Consider the following 14,074-nt stretch of genomic DNA (forward strand, 5'->3'; position numbering starts at 1 on the left):
CTCTTTCTGCTCATGTCATTGCTGTTTCTGAGACTGAGCCTGCCTGCTTTCAGGTGCACACGTCATACCAAAATCACTCTGTGGAACCACAAAGACTGCTTTCTAAGGCTAAGAAAGGGCACTACATCTTCAATGCAAATAAATCACTGCAAGACTGTAAAGCCTTAGCATCTCCTCTGTAAATCAGTAGAAGCTTACCTGTCCTAAAAAACCGTTCCTGAAATTTCCCTAGGTGGAATGAAGAGGCTGGGTTGAATCTTCTTTGTAATGAGTGTCCAGAGAGCAATTACCACAAACCAAACCACTCTGCAGTTTGTGACAGTGCTGCGATCAGTGGCATTGTTCGCTTGGGGATGGAAAACTAGCAATAGAAAGAGAAAAAACAAGATTTTTTGATTTTTTGTCAATACAAAGAAGTTGGAAATGTGTCGTGTGTGTGTGTGTGTGTGTGTGTGTGTGTGTGTGTGTGTGTGTGTGTGTGTGTTTGTATTTTGTACCTCTAGAACCTTGGGGGCTAATCTGAATTTAGACATGAGGATAAATACATTTTGTTCAGTTTTTACATCTAGAAAGTCAAAACAAAGGAAAAGAAGGAAGTCATTGCTCCTGACCAAGAAACAGTCAGGTATACAACCCTAACGCTATTATCATTTTAATATTTAGATTGTGTTCTATGAATTAAACCAGCTAGATATGATGTGTTAATTTCAGTAACGTTTGAAGAAAAACACACACCGCGTATGTATCAGCATGATAGCGTCAATGCAGAATAATGATCATGCCACAGGTGTTGAAAAAAATCAAGTCAGTTTGTCATTTTTGTCCGTTTTACGGCAAAGAGCCCCATGTGGAATGGCTACACACTGACAGAGGTTTTGCTTTGTTTATTGCCCAAGGGTCATTGTCATGGCAATGAGGAAGGAAGTACAGGCTTACTTTGAGCTCTGAGGGGAGAGGAAGAAGAATAGGGTCACAGTGTAGTGTGTGTATTTGTGTGTGGCTATTTAACTTGTCTCACTCTTTCTTGCCATTTCTCTCTAGTCTAAATTTAGTCACAAAGGACCAAAGACAAGCTCACAACAATCAATACTCTCTATGTATTGTGACTTTACAGCATATTTGTATATTTTTGCTTAAGATGATCATATTTACAGTATGATTTTGGTTACATTTAAATAAAAATGTAATGATTAGGGGGTAATTTTTCATTTATCAATTAATTTTAATTAACCCTAACCATAACCCAAAGAGCAGTAAAGAGAACAAAAACCTAAATCTAATCAGTATTTGCCCTTAAACCAGCAGTATTTCTCTCTGGTTTGACCTGCACACAGTTTCTTCTGGTACTTTGCAGCACCTTGGAGAAGCTGCTGCAGTTCTTCTGTAGATTCAGGCTGACCCAGTGTTTCTATCTGACCATATCAATTTAAATGAATAATTTTGTGGATTAATATTAACTGTTTTAATCAGTTTACTGCACTTTGCTCATTTTAGTGTTCATGTTCTCAGAAATGCATGTATGCATTAATCTGCTGTCTCTGCTAAGACAGACTCCATGATGCTATGATAGAAGTGTTGTTGGAGGAGGGGATGATGAGGGAGATTAGGATGTCCATCTGTTGCAGAACAGCTCAGACCACCAAGTAGAGCTACTGATTTTTATGATGCTGTCTCTAAAGAGAAAAAGACAATTTATCAACTTTGTGAAAAAAGACAGTATACAGTGTGCAAAACCAGCACAGCAGCCATGTTGGTTGTGGTGGACATGAACAGCAGTGATAAAGATTTCAGCGGAGGGAAGATGCTGCTGGGTCAGATGGTGGAATCACTGAATAAGTGGGTTAAAAGGTTTCCAGCATGAGACCTTTGACATCAAACCTTTCCTTTATCATATACGTCACCTGTGCCACTGACACATATGAACTTAGCTTGTATGTGACAGAGATTTTTATAATGACTTGAGAATAAGGTCGGTTGATTTATTAAAGTCTAATGACTTTATATGATGATTTACCATGTGCTTTTCTATTTTGAAGTGCAATACTACAATTAAAGGGAAGTGGGGATTGCAAAGGGATTAGAACAGAAAAAAATAAATAAATATGTGTGTATATATATATATATATATATATATATATATATATATATATATATATATATATATATATATATATATATATATATATATATATATAATATTTGACCTAAATTCACGTAAATCTGACTTTATCCGCACTTTATTAAAGCCTCATTTTCTCTCATGTCTTACATAACTGATTGCAAAGTTTCTTATCCACATTTAACTTTCTAATTCTGTGATTACTGCAAACCTCGTAGAGCACTGACCTCAGATCTTCCAAAACCTCAATCCGGCTTCTTCCCATATCAATCTCTGTGTCTCAGAAGCCCTTTTATGCTCTGCAGTAAAACTCCTTCTTTTAGGACAGAACTGCAGAACTGTTAAGAGAGAAAGAAAATGTAGAGATGTCAAGTCAAGATGTCCTGCAGGGCCACTTCAGGTACAGGTTGATCTGTCTTTGAAGGCTCATATAATGAAAAGACAGGTATATTGTACAGCTACGTCAATGGCTGTACCCATTAGGCACATAGTCCTATAGCTGAATAAAAAGCCATGGGTTTAGAAACAAATAACGCTGCTTGTGGTACAAAGAGCAGAAATCAGATGTGACAGTTTGAGAGAAGATTCAGTCAAAATTTGGGGTTAAAAACCTCAAATGGAACAAAAACCATGACAGGCACAGATGATAAGGGTAATAATATAATCCCACTGGATGGTCTGACTTCCAGGCGCCTACCGGATGATGTTAATAACTTTTATCTTCCATCCAAGATTAATAGCTTGTGTGCTCTTGCTCCCACACTGGACTAAACTATAAAGCCCTGAAATGCATTATTGATGATAAAAGTGAAAGTTTAGGATCATATTAAATTATTATTTTGGTGCCTACAACTTATTGACAGATTTCCAAGAAGTTTCCTTCATTTATACTACTCCTGCTACAAATAGCATCCGTAAGTTAGGAGGAATTTTAACTTATTTTATCTCAGTTTTCATTTCAACATTTAGATATCTATTCAAAATACCTGAATCGCTACTAGTTTTTGGCATTTCCAGCCTTATGTGTTCACTGAAACAAACAATATTTTTAGGGTTAAATTTTATTGGCTGTACAGTGGGAAGCAGGATTTACTGTTGAGTCAGAATGTTTCTAAATTTCTACCACTTTCCTTTAATCATACTACGTCTTTACAGCCAAAGCCATGATCGCCCTATTTTACCAAGCACCAGGAAGCTTAAGTGGACAATTTAACAGTACATGGGCAATTTGACTGATACTTATTTGTGTTACACTATATGCTCATTATGCAATAAATGCTCCAGCTGTTTCATCAGTAGGACTATAATAATGAAATGATTTGTGGTGCCAAAAACTAATTCAAAGAGTGCCCAAGATGCTTCCAGCACATTAAATATTTTAATGTAATGTGAGCTGTAGCACTTTGCTTGCTTCACTTCTTACTGTTACGTTTTTAAAATGTCACTGAATTATCCGTTCTTATTTATCAATAGTGGTGACTTTATTTTGTCCATCTTATTTATTTGAATTATATTTAATTTTTATGTGTTTTTGTGGGTATTTTAAACTCTGGTAACAAACCAGTTTCCCTTGGGACAACAAAGCTGAAGTTGAAGTTGGGGACTACAGACAAATAGGCATCAGGAAGTTGTGAGTGAACAAAAAGAATTATCCCAGTTCTATCCCAATTACCCACCTCTAACACACAGGGGGGGCAGTTTTCTCCTGACTCTTATCAACTCATCCTACTCATGGGATAGAAGAAGAGACACCCTGACTCCTGTCCAAACTGTCTGTACATTACATAGTCAATCCACTAACAAGGCTTAGTCCAAAGGATGAAAAGATTATATTAATGCTAAAATCCCAGATTTTTGTGGATTTGTAGTCACTTACTTGGTTGTTGTTTGGACAGAAAGTCGTCACGTGACAAGTTGGAACAAAAGAATTATAATTTTTGGTATTTTATTTTTGTAATATATAATCACTGTCAAATTTGTTGTCCAATATAATTTTCATAGTTTCACAACTGTGTGCAGTAAAACTTAAGACCAAGTCATGTCTTCATCTTTCAAGTTTAACTTGCTGCATAGCTGTGCACTGACACACATGCACCTTTAAGGTCACAACTGAGACAAATCACATGCTTTGTCACTTTACACTCATTGTTCCATTTCTGCTTGTTTTTGTCCTAAAGCAGTCGAGAGTAGGTGGCATGTTTCAGACCAGCTCTGATGCCTTCAGTAATCCCAAAGGTTGAGTCATGGCAACTGGACTTTCAGTTTTTTAAGTCAAAACGTTTCACCACTCATCCAGGCAGCTTCATCAGTCTAAGCAAAAAGCTGGACTGGAACCTCCAATATATCTCCCAGGTTGGTTTCATTCCACCCTTAGACCCATAGGCTCACTGGGTGAGCTATGTAAAAGTGATGAGTCTTTAGACCCACCCCCCTCACCTGAGCTCACTCCTTTTGTTCACCTAACGAGCCTATTCAGGCCAGGTGTGAAGTGAAACCAACTCAGGGGCGTGGGTCTAACGGCTCTCGCTTGATTTACATGGCTCAACTGGTGAGCCTGTGGGTCTAGGGGTGGGGTGAAACCAACCTGGGAGATATATTGGAGGTTCCAGTCCAGCTTTTTTCTTAGACTGATGAAGCTGCCTGGATGAGTGGTGGAACATTTTGACTTAAAAAACTGAAAGTCCAGTTGCCACGACTCAACCTTTAGATAACTTTCCCTGGATGACTGAGAATCTTCACAGACATACTTCAGTAATCCCCTAACAGCACAAAACTCAGAGCGCTAAATACAATGGAACAATCAAGCACACATCAGGTAGCAGCACAGCCCTCTATATTTTAGCTGTGCGTGTCTAAAGATGTAGTAACCTCAATAAGAAACCTGCATTTAAATAATGCACATAATTTGTATGAACTGCTCTTAAAGGTCAGCTAATTTAACTTCATAGCATGTAGCCTGAAGGTAATCAGACTGGCATAATGATTAGATGACAACTGTTCACCCAGTAGTAATGGGTCAGGAGCTTGTGAATAGGTTAAGTGACCTGGAGCAAGACACATTCTTCGACTCAGCTCCAGGGTCCCTCTCATGTTTCTGACCTTTTGCTCTGGGGGATGCCAAAGAAAAAAGATGTCCATGGCATGATGTTAACTGTTAATATAGGGCCCCCTCTTCTGGTAAGTATAGAGTAATACAATATCTCACTGGGCCTCAGCAACAGTAAATTGATCTTCATAAACTCTGTTTATCATAAAAGTGTTTGGGGGTTTTTAATCGGCCACTTATGCAGAAAGCTGATTATGATAACAGACCATGCCATTGCGTTGATTTTCAGAATTCATGCTATATCATTTCGTCTTATAGTTAGCTGTTGGCTAACTGACCTGATCATGAAAGTTACATAGTGCTGTTACAGCTACATGTGAGGCTGCTCAGGCTGCAGCAGCGGTAGAATTCCTCCAGTTGTTCTACCACTGAAATTATTTTAGAGACATTATTTTAAGGTAAAAAAACCAAAAACTAAAACTACATAGTGTTTCTTTAAGGAGAAACATCTGAAACAAGTCTGTTAGATGAATGAGGTTGTCTGTTAGCTTTTTTCCAATTCTACATTTTTTTAAAAATGTGTAATCCATCCTGTTACTGATGTTGTTGTCAACATGTTGCCTCATCAATTTTTCGAGAAAAATGAATTGAGAAGCTGCAACAAAAGTTCCAGCAACATTGGCCTTTTAATAATAACAATAAAAACAGTCCAGAAACCGTCATGATTTTTAGCCAAAGCAAGCATGTACAGTAGTAGGCCAGTAAAGGTACAATACAATTTGTAAATATAACAACAAAATCCAAACTGGACAGAGGATTTAAACAAAGTAACTGAGGTTCTTGTTTCTCTGTTAAGAGCCCACTCTGTAACCATGACTCTCGGTGCCTGTGTTAATGCATCAATATGAAGGAGGGGCAATGTAAAGCTGCAGAAACCTCTTGGCTAAAATGAATAAATGTGGTCCTGATTTCAGCAGCCAGCTGTTCAACCTAACATGAAATTTACTTACCAGCAAGACAAACTGACTCAAACTGATGGATTCAAACATTAAATTAGCACAGAACTCTGCCTTTTAGCTGATGAGGCTGAAAGCCCAAGAGAAGACCTGCAACAGGCTGTAAAAATGCCTGTGCAGAACTGACCATAAGGATGCAATCACAGCAAAACAAAAATAATAATAGTGTTGGAATTTTGAAATAAAACAATGTGGAGCAAGATGTCAAAACCCACATACTTTTTAAACAAAAACTACTACTAAATTATAGTCTTGTCTCCAGTCACAGCCAAAATGTGCCATTAGCCTGTTTACATTCTGCTGATAATCTAGACTCTTCAATAATAGGTCTCTGGCTGTACAAACATCTGTAGTCCAACATAAGGAATCCAACTCAAACCTTCAAGTTTTAGGGGTACAGTTGGTCCGCTGAATAACACGTCCCAGCTTTTTTAACATGTTACAAAACACGCATATAAATGTAAGCATGAGAGTGCTTAAGATAAAAACGCAAAATTAATTGTTAAAAATGTTATTCAGTTTAAAATGGCCATTCAGGAGGTAAGGCCACTCCATTGGGGAGGAAAGGTCCACCATCCCAGAGAGTCAGGTCCATCACCTGTGTCTTCAGTCAGTGTCAGAGTGCCCTGTTGTGTCCTTCAAGACGGCTGTTGGGTCATGTGTTTAAAATCCACTGGGAACGGTAACGTAGAACACAAAATCAACCTGATGGGTACAGGGCCAACATTTGCAAAGGGTCAGTAGGGGGCCACATCAGTAGTTCTTTGCAAGTTTGCAAGTAGAAACCTGCTCAGTTACAGACCAATACTGAACTCACAAAGTGACGAAAAGTCCCAAGAGACAGCTGCTCTGCTGTCAGTCACACATGTGGACAGGTAGTTAGGGCTCCCTGGAATACAGACGGTCCTGTTATGTTAGCTTACAGGCTGTCAGCGAAACAAGCTGTCTGACAGACTTCGACAGACCATCTCACGTAACTAGGCAAGCAGTCAGGGAGTCAAGGTGGCCGATATTCAGTCGTTCAGTCGACAGTCACACAGTTCCTTGTAGATTCTTTTGCGGATGCGAGGCATGTCCTCCTGACTGAACAGCAGAGGCTGCTTTACTGAGAGACGACGGCAGTACTGAGAGACAGAAAGACAAACAAGGAGGTAAAACCATCTTCAACCACAGTTAGTTTGCCATATTAGGTGACAGGCAATGACAGACTTTTCAGGAAAGATAGGAAAGAGTTATGTCTCACCTCAAGGACAAAAACTCCACAATCACTGTCGTTTTTCTGCTGAGGAATACCCTGAGGAATTGACAAGTCATGATCACGTTACAGTGCATCTCTCTCTTATATATATATATAAAATAAGTTTGTATTATTATTTAATGTTGACATAAATGTTTACAGGCCACATGATGAGAACAACACGACCATCACAGTGTTACCTTGATGATAGTAATCTTCCAGCCCTTCTGGAAAGCTGCCTGTTTCTTCTCTCTGGCTTCAGACTGAAGGTACTTCATAATGTTCTGAGAGGGAGTATGAACACTTCTATCAAACACATTCAACCAACCTACATGTCCAAACTATTCCACAGTATTGTGTGGATTAGACAAGCACTGGAATAATTGTTGTTCACAGGGGATCGCTTAAAGAAGAATGGAAATAACGTCAATGTCGATTAGGAGGACTCGTGCTTTTAGTTAAGCAGATAGTATAATATGAGCAAGCTGTACCCCAACCCACCTCAAGGACTGAAATATTAAATCACACTGAAAACAAAACAGTGAGTTATTGCATTTGGTTATGTTTTCCATAATTGGCTGTGATTTTTATATTCAGAGAGTATTTCTGTATTTAGTATTTGTCTGGATTTGTTAGCACAGTAGTGAATGATGACTATGTAACTTTTGTGTACAGAAACTCTTCCGAGCAATGTTAATGGGCTACAGGAAAGCAGGCCAAGAGAGACTCAAAACCATCCAACGTCACCTAAAACAATGAATCACAACTCAAGAACATCAACACGCACAGAGGCACTCACATCTGTGGTGTGTCTGAAGACGATGCCTTGGCTGTCATAATAACTGATGGTTTTGGTTGCCATGGTGACTGTGACAAGCGACCAGTGGATTTCCAAATGGATGGGAATTAGCAACAGCCACTTGGAGAACAGGTCAACCTGAAAAATAATTTTAAAAATCCCCTCATAGTAACATCCATACATATGAGATATTTAAAGATACAAACTGCTGCAGGTGTCTGCTGCAAGACATCGGACACAATGCATACCAGGGCAGAAGATACAGTATTTTACATGATATACTTTTAAGTAGTAAGTTCACTGAATTTAGACTGAGACAATCAATGTGGATGACGATGAACCAAATCTTGTTTGCAAAAACTGGTCAGTTGATACGTGTCTAGCCATGTAATATAAACTGCTGCTGTCCAAATAATGAAGTATGGAAAGACTCTGAACTCCTCCAAAATAATCCTTACTTTTTTGGTCCATCGTTTCACACCATCATAACCTTTGGCAACCAACTTTTTGTGGAAAAAGCTGTTGAAAAAATGAACCTAAGAGAGAGTAAGAAACACATAAAAAACTGTAACATATTACACAGTCCAAATTTCATTTATTTATCTAAAAAAATATCTCTAAGAATCTAAATATTTTATCAATGGTCTCAAAACAATCATATTAATACACTTTTAATTTGTATAAATATCTTTATCTATCCTTTTGGGCGTATAAAAAAAAAATTACTTCAAGGCTTCAAACACACCCCGACTCACCTTGTGTTGTGTTGCTTCCATAATGAGCTCTCCATACATGTTGATAATCTGGCCAGTCAGATAATAGACAAAAAGAGAAGTGAACAGGCTTTCCAGCATCACCAAAATTAAACATAATTTCCTTTCCCTTTCTGCTCTTAAACCTGCAGAATTCCATATTAAATAAACTCAGTGTTATAAACTTAAATCAAAGGTGACTCTCTTGTTAGTAGGCTGGACAGAAGAAAGCTTTTCTTTACCTCTTTAACCCTTCATCCTTCTTTACCTGGTCATTAAGCCAATTCTGTTCTTCCAGCGTGCTGAGGTCCTCTAGGCTCAAGGTGTGTTTGTTGTACATCACCATGAACCCTGCAACAGGAGCAGAGGCCAGCCCCGCCCTGTACCGATTCATCTCCGACTTGATGTCCAGTCCCCTACAACAGACACATCAACAGGATTAATGTAGAATTTTTAATGTTTGATGTGTCTTATGTCCGCAAGGATATTTTAAAAATTGTTTTATTGATGATGCAACACACAAAAGCAAGTTATCCCATATCAAGAATTTAAATCAAAGCAAAAAGAAGGGCTTGTATCATTTCAGGGCCGTGTTAGGGAGACCAAATCAGTGTTCAACTGTGCCTACTAATATACTGTGATCAACCACATCAAACACAAGGACAGAGATCATATCTATACTGTGGTTCATATCACTGAGGGCTTGAAGATATCCTATTTATTGCAAATACCACACAATGCCAAATCAGTTGTCACAGCAAAACTCCTCTACACTCAGAAAACAATGTGTTTTATGACTTTGACACTAGCTTCTGTTCTCTGTTGGGGAAAAATATGTATATAGTGTAGACTGCATTTTGTGTTTTAATGTGAAAGGGTAAAACTTTGTGCTGAAACAGAGATAAAGCCTCAAGCACTGAGATGTGATGATATGTGATGTAAGGTCCAGGTGTAAACCACTTAAGCTTTTCAATAGCCGGGCAACTGTTAAAACTGTTCTTCTTGTGTAATAGAGATTGCATCCAAGTGTGTCTAAACTGAGGTAGATTCCACATTCATATTTAAATAGGTGGATTCAGGTTGTACTAACTTATTGCTGAGGTCAGAGTTGCCTTTGTTCTTCAGGTATTCCAGGACGTCTGTCTCACTGAGAGGAATGAAACTGCCGTACTTTATATAGAAGTTCTCCAGAAACTCTAAAAAAGAGGAAGTCATAACAAGTATATGAACTAAATGATGAACATGAATACAGTGTTGTTCGAAATATGGGACATTTCCATATCTCTGATGGTAAAACCCAAATTCAAAATGCTCATTCTGAACTTTTGTCAGATAAGCTGACAAGTTGTCAAGTTGTCAGTAAAGTTGATATTTGCACCTCCTTTGCAGCAAAGTTGTAATGTTATTTATGCGTTGCTACTTCAAAACAGGACAGAAATGTGTGTTACTTATTAATGTTGAGAAGAAAAAAAGAAATGCTATTTCTGATTCATGATACATCTGCAGATGACTGATTTTTTCATACCCATGTGAAAATCCAAGTGAATCAAGGTTGATCTTAAATTAGATCTTTTCCCGGAAAGCCAAACTATCAGTTTCAGCAATCAGACTGCATGTCATTTAAGCAGTTAAATTATTTAGTAAAAAAATATAAAACGGTCTTTCCTGTTTTTCATTTTTTTTATTCATCAGCTATGCTTTAGTCAAAACGTTAGGACCGAGATGTCTGCAAGTAATCTCAACTACACATCACTTTAGTTATCTTTGAAATAAAGATTTTTGGGGAATTAAGAAAATATGTCATGAATGTTTTTAATTATGTACAACATTTAGATGTTTGTTAATGTTTCATGGATAAGGACATGTTTTTACAGGTGTCATATGAAAGCAGAAGCACCACAGCAATTACTTTCTGCTTGTGTATAACAAAACACCAATGATTTACTATGCTTCATTTCAACAAACTACACGATTATGTAATACTGCACATTTGTGGCACTGTGTGCTCTAAACCACATCTTACCATGCACCATATCAGTAAGTTGCTCCAGCTGTTCTTTATTCTGCATCATTCCATCCATCTCGGTTTCTTCTGACTGATCCTTGCCCTGCATTTCTTCCATACCCTCCTTCTCCCAGGTCCCAGGGCGACAGTACAGGATGTGGTCTTTTAATGCCCAGTGGTGCTGCATGTTGCACACTGTGATAGGTCCATGTTCTAAAGGTGAAGCCATGGGTGAATGACAAGCTTCCACTTCCATGGGTGTGCATCTGTGGTTATGCTCTGTTGTTGTGGTCTTGCTTCCATTGGAAAGAGTTAGTAGTAAAGAAACTTGTTCTGTTTTATCAGGGATTTGGTCCTCATGCATCTCAAAATCAAGGTCCTGGGGACTTCCCGACCTTGAAGTAGGATTTGACTGCTGTGAGATGGTTAATAGCTCATTTGCAGGTTCACTCAGGATCGTGCTGTCCAACTTCACCACTCCTTCAGATTTAGTATCAAAAAGACTTACTGTCTCTCCATTTCCAAATGGAGATTTAACCATACTGTAGTCAGTCTGCTCTTCATGTTCTGTCTCTGCATCTTTGTTCTCCTCCTGCCTCTGCGCTACCATTGACTGAGCTGATTGATCCATTTTAGAACAAACAGAAGAACTGCTAGTGTCTTCCCTCTTTATTTCACCTTCTATTTTAATTTTTGATGAAATCGTTTGACACAATCCTCTCCCTCTACCTCTAACCCCTAGTGCTCCACTACCAGCCAATCTCAACAATTTCATCTCGATATCATTGCTATCCGCACCTCCTTTCTCTAGTGCGCCAGCAACCCCTGACGCCGTTGTCAACAAGTCTTCATTTGTCTCTGTGTCCCCTTCATCTTGCGCAACACAGTTCCGTACTGGTCCATCCTCCAGGGATGTATCAGCTAGGGTAACAAGGGTTTGTGACTGAGTATCAGCCATTATTACAGCTGTTTGCACCTTCTTGTATGTCTCATCTTCACCTTTTGCTTCTTCCACCTCCTCCTTTGTCAAATCATGGCTCTTGATGTGTGTCAGCTGGCTCTCCACATTTCTTTTTGGGGTATCCTTGAGGACCCTAACCGTCCCCCTACCTCTCCCCCTCCCCCTACCTCTGCCTGAGGTTCTGACATTGTGTCCGGTGCTGCTGGGCCCACAACAGTCACAGGCCTTGGGAGTCCTCTTCCTGCCTGATGTACGGCCATTGATTGGGATCTGAGTAGGGGATGGTGTCTGTGTAGAGGACCAGGCTAATGCTCTCCTTGAATCAGCTGCAAGTGCTTTTGCTGGGGTTACAACAGCAGGTTGTGCATCAGCAGGAGATGGAGTAGAAGGCTGTGTAAAGACTGAGTTGGAGGTAAGGTTGTTGGTGAGGAGAGCGGCAGGGGTCTGAGTTGGGTCCTGATCAGTAGTATTTCCAGGTGGAGGCACCAGAGGTGGCGTTGGAGCAGGAACAGTTAAGAGAGGCGATGCTGAAGGTGTTGTTTTCATTGGGGAAGCAGAGCCGCTGTGAACCATGACGTCCTCCTTTGGCTCTTCAACCCCATCCCCAACACCCCTCTCCAGACTCCTCTGTTCTCTCCTCCCGTTTGGTCCGCTAGGTTTTTCAGGTTTGTGCTTTGTTCATTCTTTAGTTTTTTATGCTGACACTTCTTTCCTGGTATTCTTCTACTAAGTACCTTTGTGGTATGCAAAGAGATTGTTCTGAAGCTTTTGCCAAAATAAAGGTTACTGACACCACAGCAAATTCTGACAGAGCAGCATTTTTCAGTGGTATCTAGACTCCGCTTGGAACAATAACACCACCATGGTTTCCTAATTAGAGCAAGCAGAAAAAACACAGTAAGAAACACCAGAGAGAATAAAAACGGATGAATGAAACGTTAGGAAGTCCAGCTATTTAAATCTTTACAGTTTAAATGTGCAAGACATGAATTAGGCTTCACCAGGACAGGCCCCCAGTGAGGTTTAAAATGATGAGCGCATTTACTGCAGATGAGATTCCTGACAGACCTCACATAGACCTTTTAGACACACTGTCTAAAATCATTGATTTGTCTTTATGTGACTGTCACTAGTCAGATTCTCAATTGTGCAGTTCAGGGACAGACCTGCTGAAGTTCAACGAGTTCAGCTGACTTTCACTAATCAGATACAACATGTGATGAATAAGGCTGGTTTTAGCGCTAGTATTATTTTAGACTCAAGTTAACCTCAGCGTCACCTTTTCAAAGAGGCATTTCTTCGACTGGGAACGAAACTCAAATGTAGCTGGCGTTAGCAACTTAGCAGCGATATTTAAAAATCCTGTTTTGTAGCTGAATTAGTCATCGGCAGCTTTACTAGCCAGTGACATATTTGGCAACGACAGCTTAAATTTCCACAATCAATTCACTTACGATGATGGTTAAATGAAATCTCCCTCGTTAGCTAGCTGAGATAATTAACATTGACATTTTGCTGCCGATGCGTGTACACGCATTATTTAGGAATATAACACACCATCCAACAGTTTAACTAAAGCTAATGTGACCTTTTGCAAAGTTCTCTACAAGTTAGTCATCCCACTGAAGCTAGCTGAGTTAGCCAGCCTCAGCTACCAAGCGAAAACACAAAGCATCGCCTGCACACATTTCCTCCATTTTCACTGTGAGGTGCGGGGCATCTAGAAGAAGCTGCACCTCTGCTTTTTAAATGGTTTGGAAAATAAGCTTATACAGTGACGAAAAGTGGCAATAAACACCATGCGACAGTACCTTGTCTGTGAAATAACAAACTCAATTTGAAGAAGCAACAATTGAAGCTGCAGTCGCACACTGATTGCGTCACGGCGCCTGGCTCCGCTTCGGCTTTCTTCGGACGCTCTCGGACTGATTTTTAAAAGCTCGTATTTTAACAAACTGAGCACAGAAATGTTTTTTCTCTTTTCTTATAAAGATGACACTTGAATGAAACACGTTAAAGTTTATTCGACCATTATCGATTTATTTTTCAATCAGAAAAAAAAATCTCTTCACTCCTCATTTGATCCCAAAGTCCCAGAAATGAAATGTCACTGAAATTATAACCCACCCCTGCCTCAGC

The 14,074-nt window shown here is 39.3% G+C and overlaps 1 protein-coding gene across 1 annotated transcript; it reads right to left on the reverse strand.

Moving 5' to 3' along the window:
* Nucleotides 1–5,832: 5,832 nt before the first annotated feature.
* Nucleotides 5,833–13,825, reverse strand: LOC113139986 (uncharacterized). Its single transcript, XM_026323669.1, has 10 exons — nucleotides 13,747–13,825; nucleotides 10,993–12,805; nucleotides 10,060–10,165; nucleotides 9,238–9,385; nucleotides 8,973–9,020; nucleotides 8,676–8,753; nucleotides 8,218–8,355; nucleotides 7,619–7,702; nucleotides 7,425–7,475; nucleotides 5,833–7,305 (listed from the first exon to the last, which is right to left on the reverse strand). Exons 2-10 carry the CDS (start codon nucleotides 12,506–12,508, stop codon nucleotides 7,195–7,197), a joined length of 2,280 nt encoding a protein of 759 aa, XP_026179454.1. The 5' UTR covers nucleotides 12,509–12,805; nucleotides 13,747–13,825; the 3' UTR covers nucleotides 5,833–7,194.
* Nucleotides 13,826–14,074: the final 249 nt, after the last annotated feature.

Source organism: Mastacembelus armatus, chromosome 4 (genome assembly GCF_900324485.2).
Source record: "Mastacembelus armatus chromosome 4, fMasArm1.2, whole genome shotgun sequence".
Taxonomy (NCBI): Eukaryota; Metazoa; Chordata; class Actinopteri; order Synbranchiformes; family Mastacembelidae; genus Mastacembelus; species Mastacembelus armatus.

What these genes read in the sequence shown, in the direction of transcription:
- LOC113139986 (XM_026323669.1), bottom strand. Translation starts at nt 12,508, where the DNA reads ATGGTTCACAGCGGCTCTGCTTCCCCAATGAAAACAACACCTTCAGCA. An exon ending in AGAATTGGCTTAATGACCAG is followed by an intron (nt 9,021 to 9,237) that starts GTAAAGAAGGAT and finishes CTGACTGGCCAG; the next exon opens with ATTATCAACATGTATGGAGA. An exon ending in GTGGAGTTTTTGTCCTTGAG is followed by an intron (nt 7,306 to 7,424) that starts GTGAGACATAAC and finishes TCTGTCTCTCAG; the next exon opens with TACTGCCGTCGTCTCTCAGT.